At 42.9% G+C, this 23,676-nt stretch overlaps 1 protein-coding gene across 7 annotated transcripts in view; it reads left to right on the top strand.

Annotated features, from left to right (window-relative positions):
• GLT8D2 (glycosyltransferase 8 domain containing 2) overlaps nt 1-23,676 on the top strand; it is a 91,910-nt gene that overhangs the window by 63,590 nt on the left and 4,644 nt on the right. For all 7 annotated transcript variants that reach the window (XM_060194312.1, XM_060194310.1, XM_060194308.1 and 4 more), the window contains 5 exons: nt 1,646-1,817; nt 4,877-4,994; nt 16,691-16,775; nt 19,184-19,296; nt 22,268-22,434. In XM_060194312.1, the coding sequence (XP_060050295.1) occupies nt 1,646-1,817; nt 4,877-4,994; nt 16,691-16,775; nt 19,184-19,296; nt 22,268-22,434 (655 nt within the window). The remainder of the gene's footprint in view (nt 1-1,645; nt 1,818-4,876; nt 4,995-16,690; nt 16,776-19,183; nt 19,297-22,267; nt 22,435-23,676) is intronic.

Genomic DNA, 23,676 nt, shown 5'->3' with positions numbered 1-23,676 from the left:
AAGATCAAGGTGATAGTAGGGTTTTCTCCTGAGGCTTATCATTATTATTGTTACTGTTGTTGTTGTTATTATTACTATGATTATTATCCCAGAGCACTGCTCAGATATGGCTTATGGTGGTGCTGGGGATTGAATCTAGGACTTGGGAGCCACAGGAATTAGTGTCTCTAATTGAAACATTGAAAGTTAAAGAAAAATTGGCCAGAAGACCACCTATTGTATGATCTCATTTGTGTAGACTTTCTAAAAGGGAAAACTTTTTTTTTTTTTGCCACCAGGGTTTTTGTTGGGGCATAACCATTATGCTCTCTACTCCCCCCCCCCACCCTCCTGAGGCTCTTTAGGCCTCAAAGAGTAAACCTTCTTGCTGTAGCCTCACATGAACAATTTTTATCCATGAACAATTTTTATCCATTTTATCCATGCTCACATCCTCTTATTAAATTAAGGTCCCCATTCTATTGATTCCTGAGATTCCCTTATACTATTCCTCTGGGTCCTTATCTTCTAAAGTCAGAATATCAGTTCAGTTCATTTCAGCTAACTTTCGTTAAGCACTTGCCAAGTGCCAGACTCTCAGGTGATAATCTAATAAGCTTATATCTAGTGATGGAGGCACATACATGAACATATTTTCCCCATGTAAAGTGCTCAAATAGGGGTATCTAATACACCCATCCATCACCCATCTATCCATTCATCCATCCATCCACCCACCCACCAATCCTTCCATCCATCCACCCATTCATCCTTTCTTCCTTCTTTCCTTCCTTCCTTCCATTCATCCACTTGCATGCATCAATCCATCTGTCCATCCACTCACATATGCATCTATCTTTACATCCATCTACTCATATCCATCCATCCATCCATCCATCTATCCATCCTTCCTTCCTTCCTTCCATCTTCCTTTCATCCACTCACATGCATAGCATGTATCAATCCATCTGTCCTCCACTCACATATGCATCCATCTTTCCATCTATCCACTCACATCCATCCATCCATCCATCCATCCATCCATCCATCCATCTTTCCATCTATCTACTCATCCATCCACGCATGCATGAATCTGTCTGTCCTTCTATCCACTCAGGTATACATGCATCCATCCATCCATCTTTTTTTTTTTGCCTTCAGTGTTATTGGCGGGGCTTGGCTCGATGCCTGCACCACGAATCCACTGCTCCTGGAGGCCATTTTTTTCCTTTGTTACCCTGGTTATTTTACTATTGTTGTGGTTATTATTATCATTGTTATTGATGTCGTTGTTGTTGTATAGGACAGAGAGAAATGGAGAGAGGAGGGGAAGACAGAGGGGGAGAGAAAGATAGACCTTGCAGGCCTGCTTCACCACTTGTGAAGCGTCTCCCCTGCAGGTGGGGAGCCGGGAGCTCGAATTGAGATCCTTATGCCAGTCCTAGCGCTTTGCACCACATGTGCTTAACCCACTGTGCTACCGCCCGACGCCCCCATCCATCTTTCTATCCAAATAATCTACCAAGGGGAAAGTGAGTATTGGGAAACAATTGACCGCCTCTTCTACTCTATGCTGTCTTCCCTCAGAGCAACGGTGTGGAGGACAAGGTAACTGCCTCCACCATGAAATTCCTTTATGTTCCAATACTGCCTCTGTTCTCTTTAGATGAAGATGCTACGGCTCCTGGGGAAATGGATGATGAAATTCCTGTGGTGATCTGTGCAGCGGCGGGGAGAATGGGCGCGGCCATGGCTGCCATCAACAGCATCTACAGCAACACAGATGCCAACATTTTGTTCTATGTGGTTGGACTCCGGAACACTCTGTCTCGAATACGGTAATATGTGGAATATAGACTTGGGCGGTTTCTATGTTCTTTAAATCATCTTTGTATTTCCTTAAATTAACTCCCTTTTTTTGTTCCATAAAATGTTATTGGAATTAATGAGGGGATGAACATGAGCTTTACTTGATTAAATGTATTGCCTAGTTGATGAAATTAAAATCTCATTGGTCTGGTAGGGTGATGCATCATGGCAGAAGTAAATAGTCTAAAGAGGGGCTGGGTGGCAGCGGGTTAGGCGGTAGCGCATCAGGTTAAGCGCACATGGCACGAAGTGCAAGAACCGGCTTTAAGGATACTGGTTTGAGCCCCCGGCTCCCCACCTGCAAGGGGGTGGAAGCAGGTCTGCAGGTATCTATCTTTCTCTCCCCATTTCTGTCTTCCCTCCTCTCAATTTTTCTGTCCTGTCCAACAACAACAACTGCAATAACAATAACAAAACAACAATAATAACAAAGGCAACAATTTTTTTAAAAAAAAAGGCCTCTGGGAGCAGCAGATTTGTAGTGCAGGTACTCAGCCCCAGCAATAACCTCAGAGGCAAAAAAAAAAAAAAAAAGTAGTCTAATGAATGGAACAGGTGGTGCCATACCTGGTTAAGCACTCACATTATAATGCACAAGGACCCAGGTTCAAACCCTGGTCCCCACCTGCAGGGGGAAAGCTTCATGAATGGTGAATTAGGGATGCAGATGTCTCTCTGTCTCTCTCCCTCTCTATCTCTTCCGCCTCAAGTTCTCTCTGTCTCTATCAATAATAAATAAATAAAATAATAAAAATAGTCTAATGAACCAAAGAACATCAATCTTTTTTCTTTATATCAGGGTTATCACTGCAGATTGGTGCCTGCACTACGAATCCCCACTGCTCCTGGTGGCCTTTTTTTTTTCTTTCTATTTGACAGGACAGAGAGAAATTGAGAGGGGAGGGTAGATAAAGAGGAGGGAAAGAAAGATACCTGCAGACCTGCTTCACCATTCATGAAATGTTGCCCCTGAAGATGGGAACCAGGGGGTTTGAACCTGGGTCCTTGTGTATATCACTATGCACTAGGTGTGCTTAACCGGGTGTGCCACCACCCAGCCTCCAAGAACACCAATCTTTTAGCAATTTATATGAAATTCTCTTGGCATGGTTTCTCTTTTCCAGGCAATCTATTAATGTAACTACTTTAATAAGGCTCACAATCATCATTGACTATATTTTGATCTCAAAGCCATCCCTATCCTATCATATACAATACTAGGAGCTGGGAGAGAGCCCTGATGACAAACCACATGTCTTACAGTGTGCATGGCCCTGGGTTCGAGACCCAGCACCACCTGGAGGCACCATGGTTGACACCAAGGGATCTCCATGGGTGGTATATGGTGGAGTAGTGCTTTGATGTCTCTCTGTGTCTTCCCTCCACTCTTTTTTCTCTAAGCATATAGATGAAAAGAAGTTGGGATGGGAAGGCTGATCAATGGTATCACACATGTGCAAGACCCTAGGTTCATTTCCATGGGGGTAGGGAGGGAGAGAGAAAGAGAGAAGGAGAGAAATAAAAGATAAATTCAAGTCATCTAAGTAGAAGACTAGCAGCCAGGAAGATGGCTCAGTGGTAGAGCACATGCTTTGCCTGCATGAGGTCTTGCCCTGTTCAGTCACATATATACACCATATGCCTTTTAAATCCCTTTAATTTTCTTTTTTTGAAAGATGAACAAAACAGCAGGGTGAAGTGATTTCAGCCACAGCTAAAGGTTCAGCAGGAAGTTCCATTTCATAGACTTCTAGAGCTGTTAGCACATGGCAATACTAGCACACACAGATGCTACTTTTAAGGAAAGAAAAAAGAAGAAAAAAGAAACACTTCTTTGTTCTTCCAATTTCCTGTGGAGCTTATGTGTATCTGGGGAGATTTTTTGGTTATTACTATTTTGTTTCATTTTCTTTGTAAAGAGAGTTTGTATTTTTTAAAAAAAGAAAAGAAAGGATGGAGGTAGGAAAAGAAAGAAGAGGAAGGGAGAAAGGAAGGAGAGAAGGGAGGAAGAGAGGAAGGAAGGAAGGAAGGAAGGAAGGAAGGAAGGAAGGAAGGAAGGAAGGAAGAGGAGGAGGAAAGATTTGAAACCAGGCCAAGTGGGGAAAAAAAGAATCAGAAGGATTTATAGACTAAACTCTACTAAGGTTACACACACACACACACACACACACACACACACACACACACACACACACACACATTTTATTCCTGACTTTTTAAAATTAATTATATTTTATTTATAAAATTAAAAATACCAACAAGACTATAGAATAAGAGGGGTACAACTTCACACAATTCCCACCACCAGAACTCTGTATCCAATCCCCTCCCTTGACAGCTTTCCTATTCTTTATGCCTCTGGGACTATGGACCCAAGAAGGGATGCAAAAGGTGGAAGGTCTGGCTTCTGTAATTGCTTCCCCGATGAACATGGGCATTGACAGGTTGATCCATACTCCCAGCCTGCCTCTCTCTTTCCCTAGTGGGGTGGGGTTCTGGAGATGTGGGGCTCCAGGACACATTGGTGAGGTCGTCTGTCTGGGGAAGTCAGGCTGGCATCCTGGTAGCATCTGCAACTTGGTGGCTGAAAAAGCATTAAGATATAAAGCAGAGGGAGTTGGGCGGTAGCACAGTGGGTTAAGCGCACATGGCACAAAGCGCAAGGACCGGCATAAGGATCCTGGTTTGAGCCCCTGGCTCAACACCTGCAGGGGAGTCACTTCACAGGCAATGAAGCAGGTCTGCAGGTGTCTATCTTTCTCTCCCCTTCTCTGTCTTCCCCTCCTCTCTCATTTTTCTTTGTCCTATCCAACAACGACATCAACAACAATAATAACTACAACAACAAGGGCAACAAGAAGGAAATAAATTTTTTAAAAAGAAACAGTTTAAAGATATAAAGCAGAACAAATTGTTGACTAGTCAAGTATTTCTGACGTTCTAAGATGGGCACAGATGGACTCTGAGGCAGCTGCTGGAGGGAAGGTAGAGGTTTGTCCTAAAGGTGTTCATTTTGTTGTCTCTTTAGAAAATGGATTGAACACTCCAAACTGAGAGAAATAAACTTTAAGATTGTGGAATTCAACCCTATGGTCCTCAAAGGAAAAGTCAGACCAGACTCAGCGAGGCCTGAATTGCTGCAGCCTGTGAGTAATTCTTGTTCATGGCCTGGAAATAGCCTTTGTGGTGACCCTTGTTCAGTGGGGAGCTCTACCTGCTGGGAGGCAGATGGAATATTTCTGAACACTTAAAGTGTTAGAGCTCCACCGAACGTTGCTTATTTGCACCTGCTCCAGGAAGGAGTTGCAATGATTTACATAAACACATTGAAGCTATTAGAGAAGAAAGGAATCAGATGACAATGGAAGGGCAGGGAGGTATCTTAGCAATAGAAACTATGTCTTGTTGATATGTGGCCCTGGGTTCAAGTCCTTGTACCAAAATAAAAACAAACAAACAAGAAGTGCTTTGGATTCACTTTCTCTCCTCTCTCTCTCTGTGTCTTCTTTCTTTTTAATAGAATATGTCACATTTGTTTTTCACTTTATTTTACTTGATAGTACAGAGAGAAATTGAGAGGAGAAGGGGAGCTAGAGAAGAAGAGAGATAAAGAGACACCTGTAGACCTGCTTCAGCTCTTGTGAAGTTTCCCTCCTGCAGATGGGGATGCGGGGGTTGACCCTGGGTCCTTGAGCATGGTAATATGTACACTGAATCACCTGGCCCCTCTCTTTCCTTCTCTATTTCCTCTTCCCCTCTCAATTTCTCTCTTTCTAAAGAAAATAAACTTGAAAAATTTGGGGGGGGTCAGGTGGTGGCACACCTGGTTGAGTGCACATGTATATATGCATGAGGACCCAGGTTGGAGCTCTCAGTCCCCACCTGCAGGGGGAAAACTTTATGAGTGGTGAAGCAGTGCTGCAGGTGTCTCTCTGTCTATCTTCCTCTATCTCCCCCTTCCTTCTTGATTTATATCCAATAAATAAATAAAGATTAAAAATTTAAATGTGTTAATTATCTTTATTTATTCATTGGATAGAGACAGCCAGAAATTGAGAAGGGGCAGATAGATGTCACAGATAGAGAAGGTGAGAGACAGGGAGACATCTGCATCAGTGCTTTACCACTTGCGAAGTTTTCCCTCTGTGGGTGGGGGCTGGGGGCTCGAACCCTGGTCCTTGTACAATGTAATGTGTGCTCAACCAAGTCCACCACACTTTTTTTTCCCTGTTTTGTTTAGTTCTTAACGAGCCAGTGAGATAGCTTACCTGGGAAGCTACTAGCTTTACCATGTGCAGGGTCCTTGTTTGACCTACCTGGCATCATATGGCAACACTATAACACTTGGGCAATCTTCAGTGTTGTGACATCTATCCGTCTGTCTTCTATCCATCCATTCATCCATCTATCATCTATCTATCTATCTATCTATCTATCATCTATCTACCTATCATCTATCTCTATTTCATCTATCATCTATCTCATCTATCATCTATCATCTATCTCTGTCTCATCTCTCATCTATCTATCTCTATCATCTATCTCTATTTCATCTATCATCTATCTATCATCTATCTCTGTCTTATCTCTCATCTATCTATCATCTCTCTACTTATCGTCTAGCTATCTCTATCACCTACCTATATTTCATCTATCATCTATCTATCTATCTATCTATCTATATCTGTCATCCATCTGAAAAAGTTGATCCAGATCTGGGAGACTCAAAGATGACCAAAAAAAAAATAATAATTAAAAAAAAGTAGGATGCATTTTGTTTGTGACATATCTGTGTGGTAGGAGGTAGGGACTGTGTAGAAAACCAGAAAAATGTCTTCCCAACCCACTGGCTGCTGTGTGCACTGTGACTACTTAACTTGAAGTCTCCCAGCAGCTAGGTAAGTATGGTGAATTGAATGCTTCCTAGTGTCAATTCAGGTAACATTCTCAGAAGCCTCTGACTTTGCCCTATTGTCAAGCTTCCTGAGGTGTTTTATTACCCGAGTTCTGACAAAAGGAATGTGCTGTGAGTCAGGCAGTACTGCAGCGGGTTAAGCACAGGTGGCGCAAAAGTGCAAGGACTGGCGTGAGGATCCCGGTTTGAGCCCCCAGCTCCCCACCTGCAGGGGAGTCGCTTCACAAGTGGTGAAGCAGGTCTGCAGGTGTCTATCTTTCTCTCCCCCTCTCTGTCTTCCCCTCCTCTCTCCATTTCTCTTTATCCTATCCAACAACAACAATAACAATGACAATAATAACTACAACAACAATAAAAAAACAAGGGCAACAAAAAGGAAATAAGTGAAAGGAATGTGCTCTTGCATAGAGAATACTGTTCTTAGGGCAGGTCTGTAGAAAATGCAACCGCCTTCCACATATAATTGCTACTGAACCCATCCTTGAAATTTCACTGAATTCATTAATTTATTATCATTGTTATTGTTATTATTATTATTATTACTATTATTATTATTATTTTGCCACCAGGGCTATTGCTGGGTTTCTGTGCTTGCGTGACGAATCCACTGCTCTGGATACTTCCCCTCTTTTTATTTCCCCCCTTTTTCTTTTCCTTTTTTAAAATCTTTTTATTGGGGGTCGGGCGCTGGCGCAGTGGGTTAAGCGCACGTGGCGCAAAGCGCAGGGACCGGTGTAAGGATCCCAGTTCGAGCCCCCGGCTCCCCACCTGCAGGGGAGTCGCTTCACGGGCGGTGAAGCAGGTCTGCAGGTGTCTATCTTTCTCTCCCCCTCTCTCTGTCTTCCCCTCCTCTCTCCATTTCTCTCTGTTCTATCCAACAACAAAGCAACTAATAACCGCAACGAGGCTGCAACAACTAGGGCAACAAAAAGGGGGAACAAATGGCCTCCAGGAGCGGTGGATTCATGGTGCAGGCACTGAGCCCAGCAATAACCCTGGAGGAGAAAAAAAAAAAAAAAAGAAAAAAAATCTTTTTATTATCTTTATTTGTTTATTGTATATAAGCAGCCAGAAATCGAGAGGGAAGGGGTTTATAGAAAGGGAGAGAGACAGAGAGACACCTGCAGCCCTACTTCACCACTCGCAAAGCTTTCCCCCGGTAGGTAGGGACCAGGGGCTCTAACCCAGTTCCTTGACCACTGTAATGTGTGTGCTCCACCAGGTGTGCCACCACCCAGCCCCCTTCCCTCTTCTTTTTCTTTTTTCTTCCTTTTTAAATGTTTAATTATTTATTATTGAACAGAGACAAAGGGAAATTGAGAGGGGGGAGATTGAGAGAAGGTAAGAGAGAGACACCAGCAGCCCTGCTTCACCACTCAAGAAGTTTTCCTCCTACAGGTGGGGGACCAGGGGCTTGAACCTGGGTCCTTGCACACTATAATGTGAGTGCTTAACCAGATGCATCACTGCCTGGCCCCTCTTTTTCTTTTCTTTTCTCTTTTTTTTTTTTTATTTATAAAATGGAAGTATTGACAAGACCATAGGATAAGAGGGGTACAATTTCATACAATTTCCATCACCAGAACCATATCCAATTCCCACCACACACACACACACACATAGCTTTCCTATTCTTTAACCCTCTGGGAGCATGAACCCAAGGTCATTGTGGGGTTGCAGAAGGTGGAAGGTCTGGCTTCTGTAATTGCTTCCCCGCTGAATATGGGCGTTGACAGGTCAATCCATACTCCCAGCCTGTCTCTCTCTTTCCCTAGTGGGGCAGGGCTCTGAGGAAGCAGAGCTCCAGGACACATTGGTGGGGTCATCTGCCCAGGGAAGTCAGGTTGGCATCATGGTAGCATCTGCAACTTGGTGGCTGAAAAAGAGTTAACATATAAAGCCAAACAAGTTGTTGGCTAATCATGAAACTACTAGAGAAAGGGAAAGAGACAGAGAGACACCAGCAGCCTTTCTTCACCACTCAAGATTTCCTCCTACAGGTGGGGACCTGGGGTTTGAATCCAGGTCCTTGAACACTGTAATGTAAGTGTTTAACCAGGTGTGTCACTGCTTGACCCCTCTTTTTCTTTCCTTTTCTTTTTTCTTTATTTTTTTATTTTTTAAATTTATATCTTTATCGGGGAATTAATTACATTCAACAGTAAATACAATAGTTTGTACATGCATAACATTCCCCAGTTTCCCATTTAACAATACAACCCCCAGTATGTCATTTATCATCCTTCATGGACCTGTTTTCTCCCCACCCACCCACCCCAGAGTCTTTTACTTTGGTGCAATATGCCAATTCCATTTCAGGTTCTACTTGTGTTTTCTTTTCTGATCTTGTTTTTCAACTTCTGCCTGAGAGTGAGATCATCCCATATTCATCCTTCTGTTTCTGACTTATTTCACTCAACATGAGTTTTTCAAGGTCCATCCAAGATCGACTGAAAACGGTTAAGTCACCATTTTTTACAGCTGAGTAGTATTCCATTGTGTATATATACCACGACTTGCTCAGCCACTTATCTGTTGTTGGACACCTGGGTTGCTTCCAGGTTATGACTATTACAAATTGTGCTGCCAAGAACATATGTGTACACAGAACTTTTTGGATGGATGTGTTGGGTTCCTTAGGATATATCCCCAGGAGAGGAATTGCAGGGTCATAGGGTAGGTCCATTTCTAGCATTCTGAGAGTTCTCCAGACTGTTCTCCACAGAGGTTGGACCAATTGACATTCCCACCAGCAGTGCAGGAGGGTTCCTTTGACTCCACACCCTCTCCAGCATTTGCTGCTGTTACCTTTTCTGATGTATGACATTCTCACAGGAGTGAAGTGATATCTTATTGTTGTCTTAATTTGTATTTCTCTGATAATCAGAGACTTGGAGCATTTTTTCATGTGTTTCTCGGCCTTTTGGATCTCTTCTGTAGTGAATATTCTGTCCATGTCCTCCCCCCATTTTTGGATGGGGTTATTTGTTGTCTTGTTGTTGAGTCTGGCAAGCTCTTTTATATATGTTGGTTATTAAACTCTTATCTGATGTATGGCATGTAAAGATCTTCTCCCATTCAGTGAGGGGTCTCTTGGTTTGGGTAGTGGTTTCTTTTGCTGTGAAGAAGCTTTTTAATTTGATGTAGTCCCATAGTTTTATACTTGCTTTAGTCTTCTTTGTAATTGGATTCGTTTCATTGAAAATGTCTTTAAAATTTGTGCGGAAAAGAGTTCTGACAATATTTTCCTCTAAGTATTTGATAGTTTGTGGTCTAACATCCAAGTCCTTGATCCACTTGGAATTTACTTTTGTATTTGGTGAAATATAGTGGTTCAGCTTCATTCTTCTGCATGTTTCAACCCATTGTTTCCAACACCATTTGTTGAAGAGACTCTGCTTTCCCCATGTAATAGTCTGGGCCCCTTTGTCAAAGATTAGAAGTCCATACGTGTGGGGCCTCATTTCTGGGCTCTCAATTCTATTCCACTGGTCAGTGTGTCTCTTCATGTTCCAGTACCAAGCAGTTTTGATGACAATGGCCCTATAATACAGTTTGAGATCTGGGAGTGTGATACCTCCAGTTCTGTTCTTTTTTTCTCAAGATTGTTTTGGCAATTCTAGGTCTTTTCTGGTTCCAGATAAACATTTGTAGCATTTTTTCTATTCTCCTAAAAAATGTGCTTGGGATCTTGATGGGGATAGTGTTGTAGAGCCAGATGTTGTAGTGTGCGGGCCGCAGAGAAGAGAGAGAGAGGGTCCGGAGCGAAGAGGAAACACAAATCTTTATTCGCACTGGCACCTCAGAGTTGGGTGTTAGAGAAGCAGGTTGGGCCACGTGGAGGTAGAGAAAATGGCCGCCTCACACAGTAACCTTTCCTGCGTCTGAACACCAGAGTGGAGCGCTGGCAAGAGAGTGAGGTGCGGAAAACGAAGGGTTTTTATAGGAGTAGCTTTCGTGAGAATGGGAAGGAGGAGGAGTAACCATAGCACTCCAGGATAGGATGATAACTCTCGTGAGAATGGGAGGGGGGAGGAGTAACCAGAGCACTCCAGATATCGCGGGGATATAGACAATGTCCTGAGGGCACAACATGGCTGAACAGGCACTCTGAGAATGTCCCAACTCTCCAGGGAACTAGCAGTAGCCTGAGGGGACAACATGGCAGATGTGACTGCATTGGCACAATTTCCCAGCAGGGATAGCATTAAATTTGTAGATGGCTCTGGGTAATATATTCATTTTGATGATGTTAATTCTTCCAATCCATAAACATGGAATATCTTTCCACTTCTTTGTGTCTTTTTCAATTTCTTTGAGTAGTGACTCATAATTTTCAGTATACAAGTCTTTCACTTCTTTGCTTAGGTTTACTCCTAGATATTTTATTGTTTTTCTTGCTATAGAAAAAGGAATTGATTTCTGGATTTCAATTTCTTCTAACTTAGTGTTTGCATAGAGGAATGCCACTGACTTTTGAATGTTAATTTTATAGCCTGACACCTTACTGTATTGCCTGATGATTTCCAAAAGCTTCTTGCTGGATTCCTTAGGTTTTTCCATGTATACTATCATGTCATCTGCAAATAAGGAGAGTTTGACTTCTTCTCTTCCAATCTGTATCCCTTGAATTCCTTGCTCCTGCCTGATTGCTATGGCAAGAACTTCCAATACTATGTTGAATAGTAATGGTGATAGTGGGCAGCCCTGTCTAGTACCTGATCTGAGTGGAAATGCTTCCAGTTTTTCACCATTGAGTATGATGTTGGCTGTAGGTTTGCTATATATAGATTCCACTATCTTCAGGAATTTTCCATCTATTCCCATTTTTTGTAGTGTTTTGATCATAAAGGGATGTTGTATTTTGTCAAAGGCTTTCTTTGCATCTACTGATATGACCATGTGGTTTTTGGTCTTGCTTTTGTTGATGTGGTGGATCACATTGATTGATTTACGTATATTAAACCAACCTTGCATGCCTGGGATAAACCCCACTTGGTCATGATGAACAATCTTTTTGATATACTGCTGTATCCAGTTGGCTAGAATTTTGTTCAATATTTTCACATCTATGTTCATCAGAGATATTGGTCTGTAGTTTTCTTTTTTGGTTGTGTTCCTGTCTGCTTTTGGTATCAGGGTGATGTTGGCTTCATAGAAGTTGGCAGGGAGTATTCCAGTGTCTTCAATCTTCTGGAAGACTTTTAAAAGTAGAGGTATTAGTTCTTCTTTGAAAGTTTTGTAGAATTCATTTGTAAAACCATCTGGTCCAGAACTTTTATTTTTGGGGAGATTTTTGATAACTGTTTCAATTTCATTAGCTGTGATGGGCCTGTTCATGTTATCCACTTCCTCTTTACTTAGTTTTGGAAGTTGGTAGGTATCTAGGAAATCGTCCATTTCTTCCAGGTTCTCTAGCTTGGTGGCATATAGTTGTTCATAGTAGCCTCACATGACATGTTGAATTTCTGTGGTGTCTGTTGTGATACCTCCTCTTTCATTTACTATCTGATTTATTTGGGTCTTCTCCCTTTTTTGTTTTGTGAGTCTGGCTAAATGTTTGTCGATTTTGTTTACTCTTTCGAAGAACCAACATTTACTTTCATTGATCTTTTGTATGGTTTTCCTATTCTCAATGTTATTTATTTCTGCCCTAACTTTAGTGATTTCTGTCCTTCTGGTTGCTTTAGGGTTCCTTTGTTGTTCTTCTTCTAGGTCTTTAAGATGTGCAATCAGGCTGTTTATTTGTGCTTTTTCTTGTTTCCTAATGTGTGCTTGTATAGCTATGAATTTCCCTCTTAGGACTGCTTTAGCTGTGTCCCAAATATTTTGATAGCTTGTGTCTTCATTTTCATTGAACTCCCGAAACATTTTGATTTCTTCCTTGATTTCCTCTTTGACCCAGAAGTTGTTAAGAAGTGTACTGTTGAGCTTCCACATTTTGGGACTGTTACTAATCTTTTGTTGATTGTTAAGTGTTAGTTTAGTTCCACTGTGGTCTGAGAAGATGCTTGGGATGATTTCAGTGCTCTTGAATAGGCTGATGCTGTCTTTGTGGCCTAACATATGGTCTATCCTTGAGAATGATCCATGTGGATTTGAGTAAAATGTGTATTCCAGTTTCTTGGGATGAATGACTCTGAAAATGTCCAATAGTTCTAGTTTATCTATCTCTTCATTTAGCTCCCTTATGTCTTTACTGATTTTCTGCCTGGATGAACTGTCAAATTGAGAGAGTGGGGTGTTGAAGTCCCCTACTATGATTGTGTTACTGTTAATATATTGCTGTAGCTCTTTCAGTAGAAGTTTGATGTATTTAGATGGCTTCTCTTTGGGTGCATAGATGTTAATAATTGTTAAGTCCTCTTGATTGACTGATCCTCTGAGCATTAAGTAGTGTCCATTCCTATCTTTTTTAATCTTATCTATTTTAAAGTCTATCATGTCATATATGAGAATAGCTGTTCCTGCCCTTTTTTGTGGGCCATTGGCTTGTATGATAGTTTTCCATCCTTTCACTTTAAGTCTGTGTTTGTCTTGTTGAGTTAGGTGGGTTTCCTGTAGACAGCATATTGTTGGGTTGTGTTTTCTGATCCATCTTCCTACTCTGTGTCTTTTAATAGGTGAATTCAGGCCATTGACATTTATTGATATCAAAGATTGAAGATATTTTAACGCCATTCTTGTAGAGTCTTAGAGTGTTTTGATATATGTCCTATTTGTGGTGGTCTGGTTGTTTATAGGAGACCTTTCAGAACTTCTTTCAGGGCAGGCTTGGTGATAGTTGATTCCTTCAACTGTTGCTTGTCTGAGAAGATTTTGATGCCTCCCTCTAGTCTGAATGACAGTCTAATAGGATATAGTATTCTTGGTTGAAAGCCTTTCTCATTGAGCACTCTATAGATATCTTGCCATTCTCTTCTGGCCTGTAGTGTTTATATTGAGAAGTCTGCTGCTAATCTTATGGGTTTTCCTTTGTAGGTGACTCTTTGTTTTTCTCTTGCAGCCTTGAGGATCCTTTCTTTATCCTTATTCCTTTCCATTCTAAGTATGATATGTCTTGGTGTCTTTAGGTCTGGGTTAATTCTGTTTGGGACCCTCTGGGCTTCTTGAATCTTTATGTCTTTGATGTCTAGACTAGAGAAGTTGTCAGCTATTATGGCCTGGAAAATGCTTTCTTCCTCTCCTTCTCTTTCTTCCAACAATGTATGCCAACAATGAGTATATTGTTTCTTTTGAAGTCATCCCATAGGACTCTGTTGTTGTTTTCAGCATCTCTTAATCTCTTTTTGAGATCTCTTACTTCTTTTTTAGTTGTCTCTAATTCATCCTCAATCTTGCTAATTCTGTCTCCAGCCTCATAGATTCTATTCTCTCTGCCCTCTACTGCTTTCTGGAGTTCATCTATTTTGTTGCCCTGCTCTGATACTGTTTTAGCTTGTTCAGCTAGTTGCATTCTTAGCTCAGCGATTTCAGCTTTCAGCTCTCTAATAACCATGAGATAATTAGTATTTTCTTCCATATTCTCATTTGTTGTTCCTGCATTTCTGATTACATTTTTTTCAAATTCTTTACTCACTCCTGTTATTATTTCCTTAGCTAATGTTTGGATGTTGAACTCGTTATTTTGTGCTTCACCCTCTGGAGGATTTTTAGCTGGACTCTTGTCCTGGTTCAATTCTCCAATATTTTTTCTTGTTTTTTAACCATTTTATATATTATGTTATGAGTTCCCTTTATCAGTACTTTTCAAATTATTGATCACTATTGCCTGGATTGACTTGTGTCTAAGTAATTTAATTAAAGGGTTCACAGTGGTAGAAGTTAACAGTTGTTTCAATCCCTGAGTTGGAGCTCAGTGTTTTAAAAGCCTCTTTTTTTTTTTCCTTCCCTGTAGGCTCTAGGAGCCTGAGGGCTTTTAAACTATCAATAGGCTTCTTAGCTTAATCACTGACTCCTGACCAAGAGATAAAACAGGGTGTGGCAGAGATAATCCAGTGGTTATGCAAAGAGACTTTCACAGCCCCTCAGCTATGCCACCGAGGTATAGGTCTTCTTCTGAGTTTCCTGGTTAGATCTCTGTCCCCTGGTGTCCCTCCCTGTTGCTGCTCCAGATTCTGAGGGTAGTAGCAATGGAGACTCAGAGTTGCACTTGGTGAGTCTCTGGGGAGTCTTCTCCTCCCTTCAGCTGTCCCCTTGTTGGTGGAGCAGACTGGAGGTGGTGTCTCAACTGATAAACTGCTGAACTGTTAGCAGTCACTTTATCTCTCCTTAGGCTCCTCTCTCCTCTCTGTCACCAGCCACACGTGTTTGTACTCACCGTTGATTTACTGGGTTCCTGTGGTCATTCTAGTCCTGTCTTGTTTTGGTCCTGGGTAGTCTCCTTTTGTATTCCTAGTTGATCTGGGAGAGGAGAGGAGAGGAGAGGAGAGGAGAGGAGAGGAGAGGAGAGGAGAGAAAGCGATCTGCTGCTCGTAGCTCCGCCTCCGGAAGTCGAATCCTTTCCTTTTCTTTTTTATTTTTTTGCCTCCAGGGTTATTGCTGGGGCTCAATGTCTGCACTACATATCCATTGCCCCTGGAGGTCATCTTTTTTCCCATTATTGTTGCAGCTATTGTTGTTGTTAGATATGACAGAGAGACATTGAGAGAGAATGGGAAGACAGAGAGGGAGAGAGAAAGATTAATACTTACAGATGTGCTTCACTGCTTGCAAAGTGACTCCCCTGCAGGAGGGGAGCCAGGGTCTGGAACCAGGATCCTTACATTGATCCTTGTGCTTCACGCTATGTGCACTTAACCCAGTGCACTACCTTCTGGCCCCTCTTTTATTTGATAGAATAGAGAGAAACTGGGAGGAGAGGGGAGATAGAGGGTGATAGAGAGAGACACCTGCTTTACCATTTGTGAAGCTTCCATCTTGCAGCTAGGGAGTGAGAGTTTGAACCTGGGTCCTTGTGTGTGTGCCCAAAATCTCACTGAATTCTTTTTTTTTTTTTTTTTTACCAGAGCACTGCTCAGCTCTGGCTTATGGTGCAGGGGATTGAACATGGGACTTTGGAGCCTCAGGCATGAGAGTCTGCTTGCATAACCATTATGCTATCTACCTCTGCCCGATTTCACTGAATTCCTTTTTTTAATTTTCCCTTTTGTTCCCCTTGTTTTTTATTGTTGTTGTAGTTATTATTGTTGTTATTGATGTCGTTGTTAGATAGGACAGAGAGAAATGAAGACAGGAGGGGAAGACAAAGAGGGGGAGAGAAAGACACCTGCAAACCTGCTTCACTGCCTGTGAAGTGACTCCCCTGCAGGTGGAAAGCCGGAGCTGAAACTGTGATCCTTACTTTGGTCCTTGCGCTTCACTCCACATGCACTTAACCTGCTGCGCTACCACCCTACTCCTGATTTCACTGAATTCTAAGCCCTCATATTACATGATCTTTTTTTCCACAATTTCAGATTGTTATTAAACCAAATTTGAAATATATGTATTTCAAGATTAATAACTATATATGTATATTTCCTCTCTCTGGATCAAAAAGCTAAGAGATTGAACTTATAGGAATGACAGCAGTGGTGATGATGATGGGTGTGTGTGTGTGTGTGTGTGTGTGTGTGTGTGTGTGTAATGTTGAAGACAGGTGCATTTCACTGCCTAAAAGACCAAGGAGGTTGAACTCACAGTGTGGAAGGAATCTCAGCAGTGGGGGGGGGGGGGGGCAGGAAGGGGGCTCAATCTAGCAAAGCAACTAGCCAAGATGTTGGGTGCCAGGAAAAGCTCTGGGGGTTGGATATTTGAAGCCCTTATTTAGCTCTGCTGTAAACCAGAGCTGATCCTAAGTAGGATCAAAGCCAGACCCCTGCACCCCTGAAAGACCCTCTACTATGTACCTCTTCCCCACCATCGCTGCTTCTGTTGTTTTCACAGCTGAACTTCGTCCGATTTTATCTCCCTCTGCTTATCCAGCAACATGAGAAAGTCATCTACTTGGATGATGATGTCATTGTTCAAGGTATATGTGCCCAGTGCTGAGAACATTTGAAAAAGGAGCCGTGGATAAGTAGAATGAATGTTTCTCCTCACTTTCCCAATTTCTAGTTGTCCAGTGATTTTTTTATTTCTTTATTGGAGGATTGATATTTTATACTCAAAAGTAAATACAATAGTTTGTACATGCAGAATATTTCTCAGTTTTCCACATAACAATACAATCCCTACTAGATCCTCTGTCATCCTTTTTGTCCAGTGATTTTTTTTTACTTTTTAAATTTTATTTATTCAAAGGAAACATTGACAAAACCATAGGATAAGAGGGGTACAATTCCACACAATTCTCACCACCAGAACTCCGTATCCCATCCCTCCCCTGAAAGCTTTCCTATTCTTTAACCCTTTGGGAGTATGGACTCAAGGTCATTGTGGGATGCAGAAGGTGGAAGGTCTGGTTTCTGTAATTGCTTCCCCGCTGAACATGGGTGTTGACAAGTCAATCCATTCTCCCAGCCTGCCTCTCTCTTTCCCTAGTGGGGCAGGGTTCTGGGGAAGCAGAGCTCCAGGACACATTGGTGGGTTGTCTGCCCAGGGAAGTCCAGTTGGCATCATGCTAGCATCTGGAACCTGATGGCTGAAAAGAGAGTTTGCCGGGCTAGCCTGAGGGTGTTTCTTCCTGGGCACATGCTCTCTGGGTTGGAGAGAACTCGACCAGGGCCAACCTGGGCTGCTGCTTACTCAATGACGCGGGAGAGACCAGGAACTCATGGTGGAGCGGGAACGCAATGTGTCTTTATTGATCAGAGGCAACACTTTTATATATTTAGAACCAGAAGTGGCAAATCGGAAAAGGAAATGGCTAGGAAAGGGGGTGGAGAAAAGGTACCCTGCAGGCAGGGCGTGTCTCAAGGTAGAAAGAAGATAGATTAGGCAAAACAATGAATATGTAAATAGGCCATAGTGTCAGCAATGGAGGATGGAGCAGGGGGGCTGCCCGACAAGAGTTAATATATAAAGCCAAACAAATTGTTGACTATGTCCAGTGATTTTTATCATTCGTAAAAATTGGGAAATAGCTCAGTGGGTAGAATATAGGACTTGCATGCCAAAGACCCCCTGGTTCAATCCCTGGGAGTGAATATGCCAGATTGGTGCTCTGGCTTTCACAAAATAAATGTAATAAATATTTTTTAAAGAAAAAAGTTGAGAGTATAGTATTGGGGGGGGAGGAACATCTTAAAAACTGGGCTTGGTTATGACTTTTCTGGGCTATTTATTTATATAGACGGGGGGAGTGAGAGAGGGAGGCAGAGAGAGAGAGCCAGGTGGTGGTGCACCAGGTTAAGTGCACATAGCACGAAGCGCAAGGACCTGCACAAAGATCCTAGTTCAATCCCCTGGCCCCCAACCTGCAGGGGGGGGTCACTTCACAAGTGGTAAAGTAGGTATACAGGTGTCTCTCTGTCTCTTTCTCTCTCTATCTCACCCTCTCCTCTCAATTCCTTTCTGTCCTATCCAATAAAAATGAAAAAAATGGGGGCAGGGTTAGATAGCATAAATGGTTATTGAAAAAGACACTCGTGCCTGAGGATCTGAAGCCCCAGGTTCAATCCCCTGTGTCACCATAAGCCAGAGCTGAGCAGTGCTCTGGTGTGTGTGTGTGTGTGAGAGAGAGAGAGAGAGAGAGAGAGAGAGAGAGGAAGGAAAGAAGGAAGGAAGGGAGGAAGGAAGGGAGGAAGGAAGGGAGGAAGGAAGGAAGGAAGGAAGGAAAACGGCTGCCAGGAGCAGTGGATTTGTAGTGCAGGCCTTAAGCCCCAAGTGATAACACTGGAGGCAGAGAGAGAGAGGGAGAAGGAGAGAGAAACAGAGACTTGCAGCACTGCCTTAGTACTCTTGAAGCTTCCCACCTGCAGAGGGGGACTGGGAGCGCAAACCATTAGTGTGTATACTCAACCAACCAGCCTCTAGATTTTTAAAAAATGTTTATTTATTCCCTTTTGTTGCCCTTGTTGTTTTATTGTTGTAGTTATTTTTGTTGTTGTTATTAATGTCATCATTGTTGGATAGGACAGAAAGAAATGGAGAGAGGAGGGGAAGACAGAGAGGGGGAGAGAAAGATAGACACCTGCAGACCTGCTTCACTGCCTGTGAAGTGACTCCCCTGTAGGTGGGGAGCCAGGGGCTCGAACCTTGCACCAGTCCTTGCGCTTTGCACCGCCTGTATTTAACCTGCTGCGCTACCGCCCGACTCCCCAGCCTCCAGATTTTATGTATTAATGAGAGAGATAGGAGGAAAGAGAAAGAGACCTAGATTTCACTCTAGTACATCTGCTGCCAGGGATCAAACTCAGGACCTCATGCCCAAGAGTTTAATGCTTTATTCATAGTGCTACCTCCCGGACCATTAACTCAAAGTGTTTCTAAATGCAGGTGATATTCAAGAGCTGTATGACACAACCTTGGCTTTGGGCCACGCGGCTGCTTTTTCAGATGACTGCGATTTGCCCTCCACTCAGGACATCAGCAGACTCGTGGGGCTGCAGGTGGGCGCACAGTCTTGAAAACGTCTCCCTTACCTGCTACTCTGACCCCTTCTCCCTGCAACTCCCAGTCCCCACCTGCAGGAAAGAAGCAGCCAAACAACGCAGCAGGTGTCTTTCTCTCTCCCTCTCCCTTCCTTTCCCTCTTCATTTTATGCTGCCTTTATCCAATAGATAAAGACATTTAAAAATATGTTTAGTCACATCAAATCGATGGGGTTTATAGTCAACAATATTTATACCCCTTTCCCGTATTTGGGAGCTACTTTCTTCCCTGATCCAGCTTTCTGGTCCTTTTTCCAGCCATGATAGCATCTCCTCAGACAATAACTTGATTCCATCTGCATATCAGATGTCAGGCTCAAGGGGGGAAAAACAAACAAACTAGTATAGCCACAGGCCCTTTGGAATGTAACTAAAATATGCCTACTAGCTATCTACAGAATGGAGACAACCCCCCCCCCCCCAACTCTTCATCTGCACTACTCCAGCCTTTAGGTTCATGGTTAGTCAACAATTTGTTCGGCTTTATATGTTAACTCTCTTTTCAGTCACCAGGTTCCAGATGCTAGCATGATTCCAACCAGACTTCCCTGGACAGACAACTCCACCAATGTGTCCTGGAGCTCTGATTCCCTAGAACTCTGCCCCACTAGGGAAAGAGAGAGACAGGCTGGGAGTATGGATCAACCTGCTAATGCCCATGTTCAGTGGGGAAGCAGTTATAGAAGCCAGACCTTCCACTTTCTGTACCCCACAATGACCTTGGGTCCATACTCCCAGAGGGTTAAGGAATAGGAAAGCTATCAGGAAAGGGAATGGGATATGGAGTTCTGGTGGTGAGAATTGTGTGGAATTGTACCCCTCTTATCCTATGGTTTTGTCAGTGTTTCCCCTTTTTAAAATTTATTTTATTTTATTTACTTATTTTCCCTTTTGTTGTCCTTGTTGTTTTTATTGTTGTTGTAGTTATTGTTGTTGTTGTTGTTGATGTCGTCATTGTTAGACAGGACAGAGAGAAATGGAGAGAGGAGGGGAAGACAGAGAGGGGGAGAGAAAGACAGACACCTGCAGACCTACTTCACCCCCTGTGAAGTGACCCCTCCTTCAGGTGGGGAGCCGAAGGCTCAAACTGGGATCCTTAAGCAGGTCTTTGCGCTTTGTGCCACGTGCGCTTAACCCGCTGCGCGACCACCCAATTCCCATTGTCTCCTTTTTAGAAATAAAATAGAAAATAAAAGAACAATACAACCCCCAAAATATATTATTTATATAACCTCATGCCTGCAAATCAAATGCTCTACTTCTCTTTCTTTCTTTCTTTCTTTCTCTCTCTCTCTCTTTCTTTCTTTTTCTTTCTTTCTTTCTTTCTTTCTTCCTTCCTTTCTCTCTCTCTCTCTCTTTCTTCTTTAAAAAATCAGAGTGAGAGTCGGGTGGTAGCACAGCGGGTTAAGCGCACGTGGCACAAAGAGCAAGGACCAGCATAAGGATATGGATTCCAGCCCCAACTCCCCACCTGCAGGGGAGTTCCTTCACAGGCAGTGAAGTAGGTCAGCAGGTGTCTTTCTCTCCCCCTCTCTGTCTTCCCCTCCTCTCTCCATTTCTCTCTGTCCTATGCAACAACAATGATAACAATAACTACAACAGAAAACAACAAGGGCAACAAAAGAGAATAAGTAAATATATATATATATGTTAAAAAAGGGAAATTAAAAAAAATCAGAATACAGGGGTTGGGTGGTAGCGCAGTGGGTTAAGCGCAGGTGGCACAAAGCACAAGGACTGGCTTAAGGATCCCGGTTCAAGCACCAGGGCTCCCCACCTGCAGGGGAGTCGCTTCACAGCCAGTGAAGCAGGTCTGAGGGGTCTTTCTCTCCCCTTCTCTGTCTTCCCCTCCTCTCTCCATTTCTCTCTGTCCTATCAAACAACAACGGCATCAATAACAACAATAACAATAATAACAAGAGCAACAAGGGCAACAAAAATGGGGGGAAAAATAGCCTCCAAGAGCAGTGGATTCGCAGTGCCAGCACTGAGTCCTAGCAATAACCCTGGAGGCAAAAAAAAAAAAAAAATTGGAGTACCTGATTCTCTCTTTCTCTCTCTCTCTGTTCTTTCAATTTTTACTTGACAGGACAGAGAGAGGGGAAGGGGAGATAGGGAAAGAGAAGAGAGAAAGGTACCTGCAGACCTGCTTCATCATCGTGAGACATCCCCCTTCACAATGGAAGCAGGGGTTTGATCCTAGGTCCTTTTGAATTGTAATAGGTGTACTTAACCAGGTGCACCACTGCCTAGCCCCTATTTTATCTTTATTTATTTATTGTATAGGACAGCCAGAAATTAAGAGGAGAGGGAGTGATACTGAGGGAGAGAGACAGACCTGCAGCACTTTCCCCCTGTAGATGGGGAGAGGGATCTTGAACCCTTGTCCTTGTGCATTGTAACATCTGCTCTCAACCAGATGCGCCACCAGCCATTTTATTTTAATTATTTAATTTTTTTTTTTTTTACCAGAACATTGCTTATCTCCGACTTATGGTGGTGCGGGGAATTGAACTGGACTTCGGAGCCTCAGGCATGAGAGTCTCTTTGCACTCTACTTTCTGTGCCACCCCTGGGGCTGAGCACTTGTTGTGCCTTTTTTGTAATTAATTAATTTTTTTATATTTATTTTCCCTTTTGTTGCCTTTGTTGTTTTTTTATTGTTGTTGTAGTTATTATTGGTGTTGTTATTGATGTTATCATTGTTGGATAGGACAGAGAGAAATGGAGAGAAATAGAGAGAGATGGGGAAGACAGAGAGGAGGAGGAAAGACAGACACCTGCAGACCTGCTTCACTGCCTGTGAAGCAACTCTCTGCAGGTGGGGAGCCAGGGGCTCAAACTGGGATCCTTACGCCAGTCCTTGTGCTTTGCACCACATGCGCTTAACCCGCTGCACTACTGCCCAACTCCTGTTGTGTCTTTACAGAATACATACATGGGCTATCTGGACTATCGCAAGAAGGCCATAAAAGACCTCGGCATAAGCCCCAGCACTTGCTCCTTCAATCCTGGTGTGTTTGTCGCCAACATGACAGAGTGGAAGCACCAGCGTATCACCAAACAGCTGGAGAAATGGATGAAAAAGAATGTGGAGTACGTGGAGACACCACCACCACCCCAATCCCCCTAACCCCCCGCCACCGCCACCATTTCCTCCCTCTGCTTGGGAACAAAATGGGTCACTTTTGTAAGCTTCTCTGAGGGGTCAGAAATATTTTGGCCGTCTTAAAGTCACCTTCTCTTACAGGGAGGGCTGTTGAGAACTCTTTATACATGAATTTGTTTACAAGCATTTTTAAATTTATTTACTTATTCCCTTTTGTTGCCCTTGTTTTATTTTATTGTTGTAGTTGTTGTTATTGATGTCGTTATTGGATAGGACAGAGAAATGGAGAGAGGAGGGGAAGACAGAGGGGGAAAGAAAGACACCTGCAGAGCTGCTTCACTGCTTATGAAGTGACTCCCCTTCAGGTGGGGAGCCAGGGACTCGAACAGGATCATTGTGCCAGTCCTTGTGCTTCGTGCCACCTGCACTTAACCTGCTGTGCTACCGCTCAACTCCCTACAAGCATTTTTATAAAGTCATTTTTTAAATTTTTTGTGCTTTTTAAAAAATATTAATTTATTATTATAATTTAGAGACAGAGAGAAACTTAGAGGGGGGAGATAGAGAGGGAGAGAGACAGAGAGACACCTGCAGCACTGCCTCACCACTTTTGAAGCTTTCCCCTTACAGGTGGGGACCAGGGGCTTGAACCTGGTTCCTTGTACAATGAAATGTAATGTGTGTGTTTATCTAGGTGTGCTACCGCCTGGCCCCTAAAGTCACTTAGATTTTCTAGGTAGGATTTTCAGCATGGTATTTGCTGTCATTGTCAATGTCTGAAAAAAGGCAACCACAGGGGGGCTGGACATCTCTATGCTCCCTGTTGAGTGCATGTATTACCATGGGTAAGGACCCAGCTTTGAGCCCCGCTCCCCACCTACAGGGGAAACTTCATAAGCAGTGAAGCAGGTCTGCAGGTGTCTCTCCGTATCTCTCCTTCTCTGTCTCTCCTCCTGTCTCAATTTCTCTCTATCCTGTCAAGTATAATAGAAAGAGGGGGGAAATGGCTGCCGGGAGCAATGGACTTGTAGAGCTGGCACTGAGCCCCAGCAATAACCCTGTTGGCAAAACAGGAAACAAAGCTAAAAACCAAAACCTACTACTATTGTTATTTATTTATCTATTTGTTGCCACTAGTGTTGTTGCTAGGGTTTGGTGCCTGAATGCTGACTCCAGTGTTCATGCAGCCATTTTAAAATGTTTCTTTCTTTTTTTCAGAGACAGAGAGA

The sequence above is a fragment of the Erinaceus europaeus genome, chromosome 7, assembly GCF_950295315.1.
Source record: "Erinaceus europaeus chromosome 7, mEriEur2.1, whole genome shotgun sequence".
Classification (NCBI taxonomy): Eukaryota; Metazoa; Chordata; class Mammalia; order Eulipotyphla; family Erinaceidae; genus Erinaceus; species Erinaceus europaeus.
The sequence above is the reverse complement of the archived record's forward strand: the minus strand, read 5'-3'. Positions and strand labels throughout refer to the sequence as shown.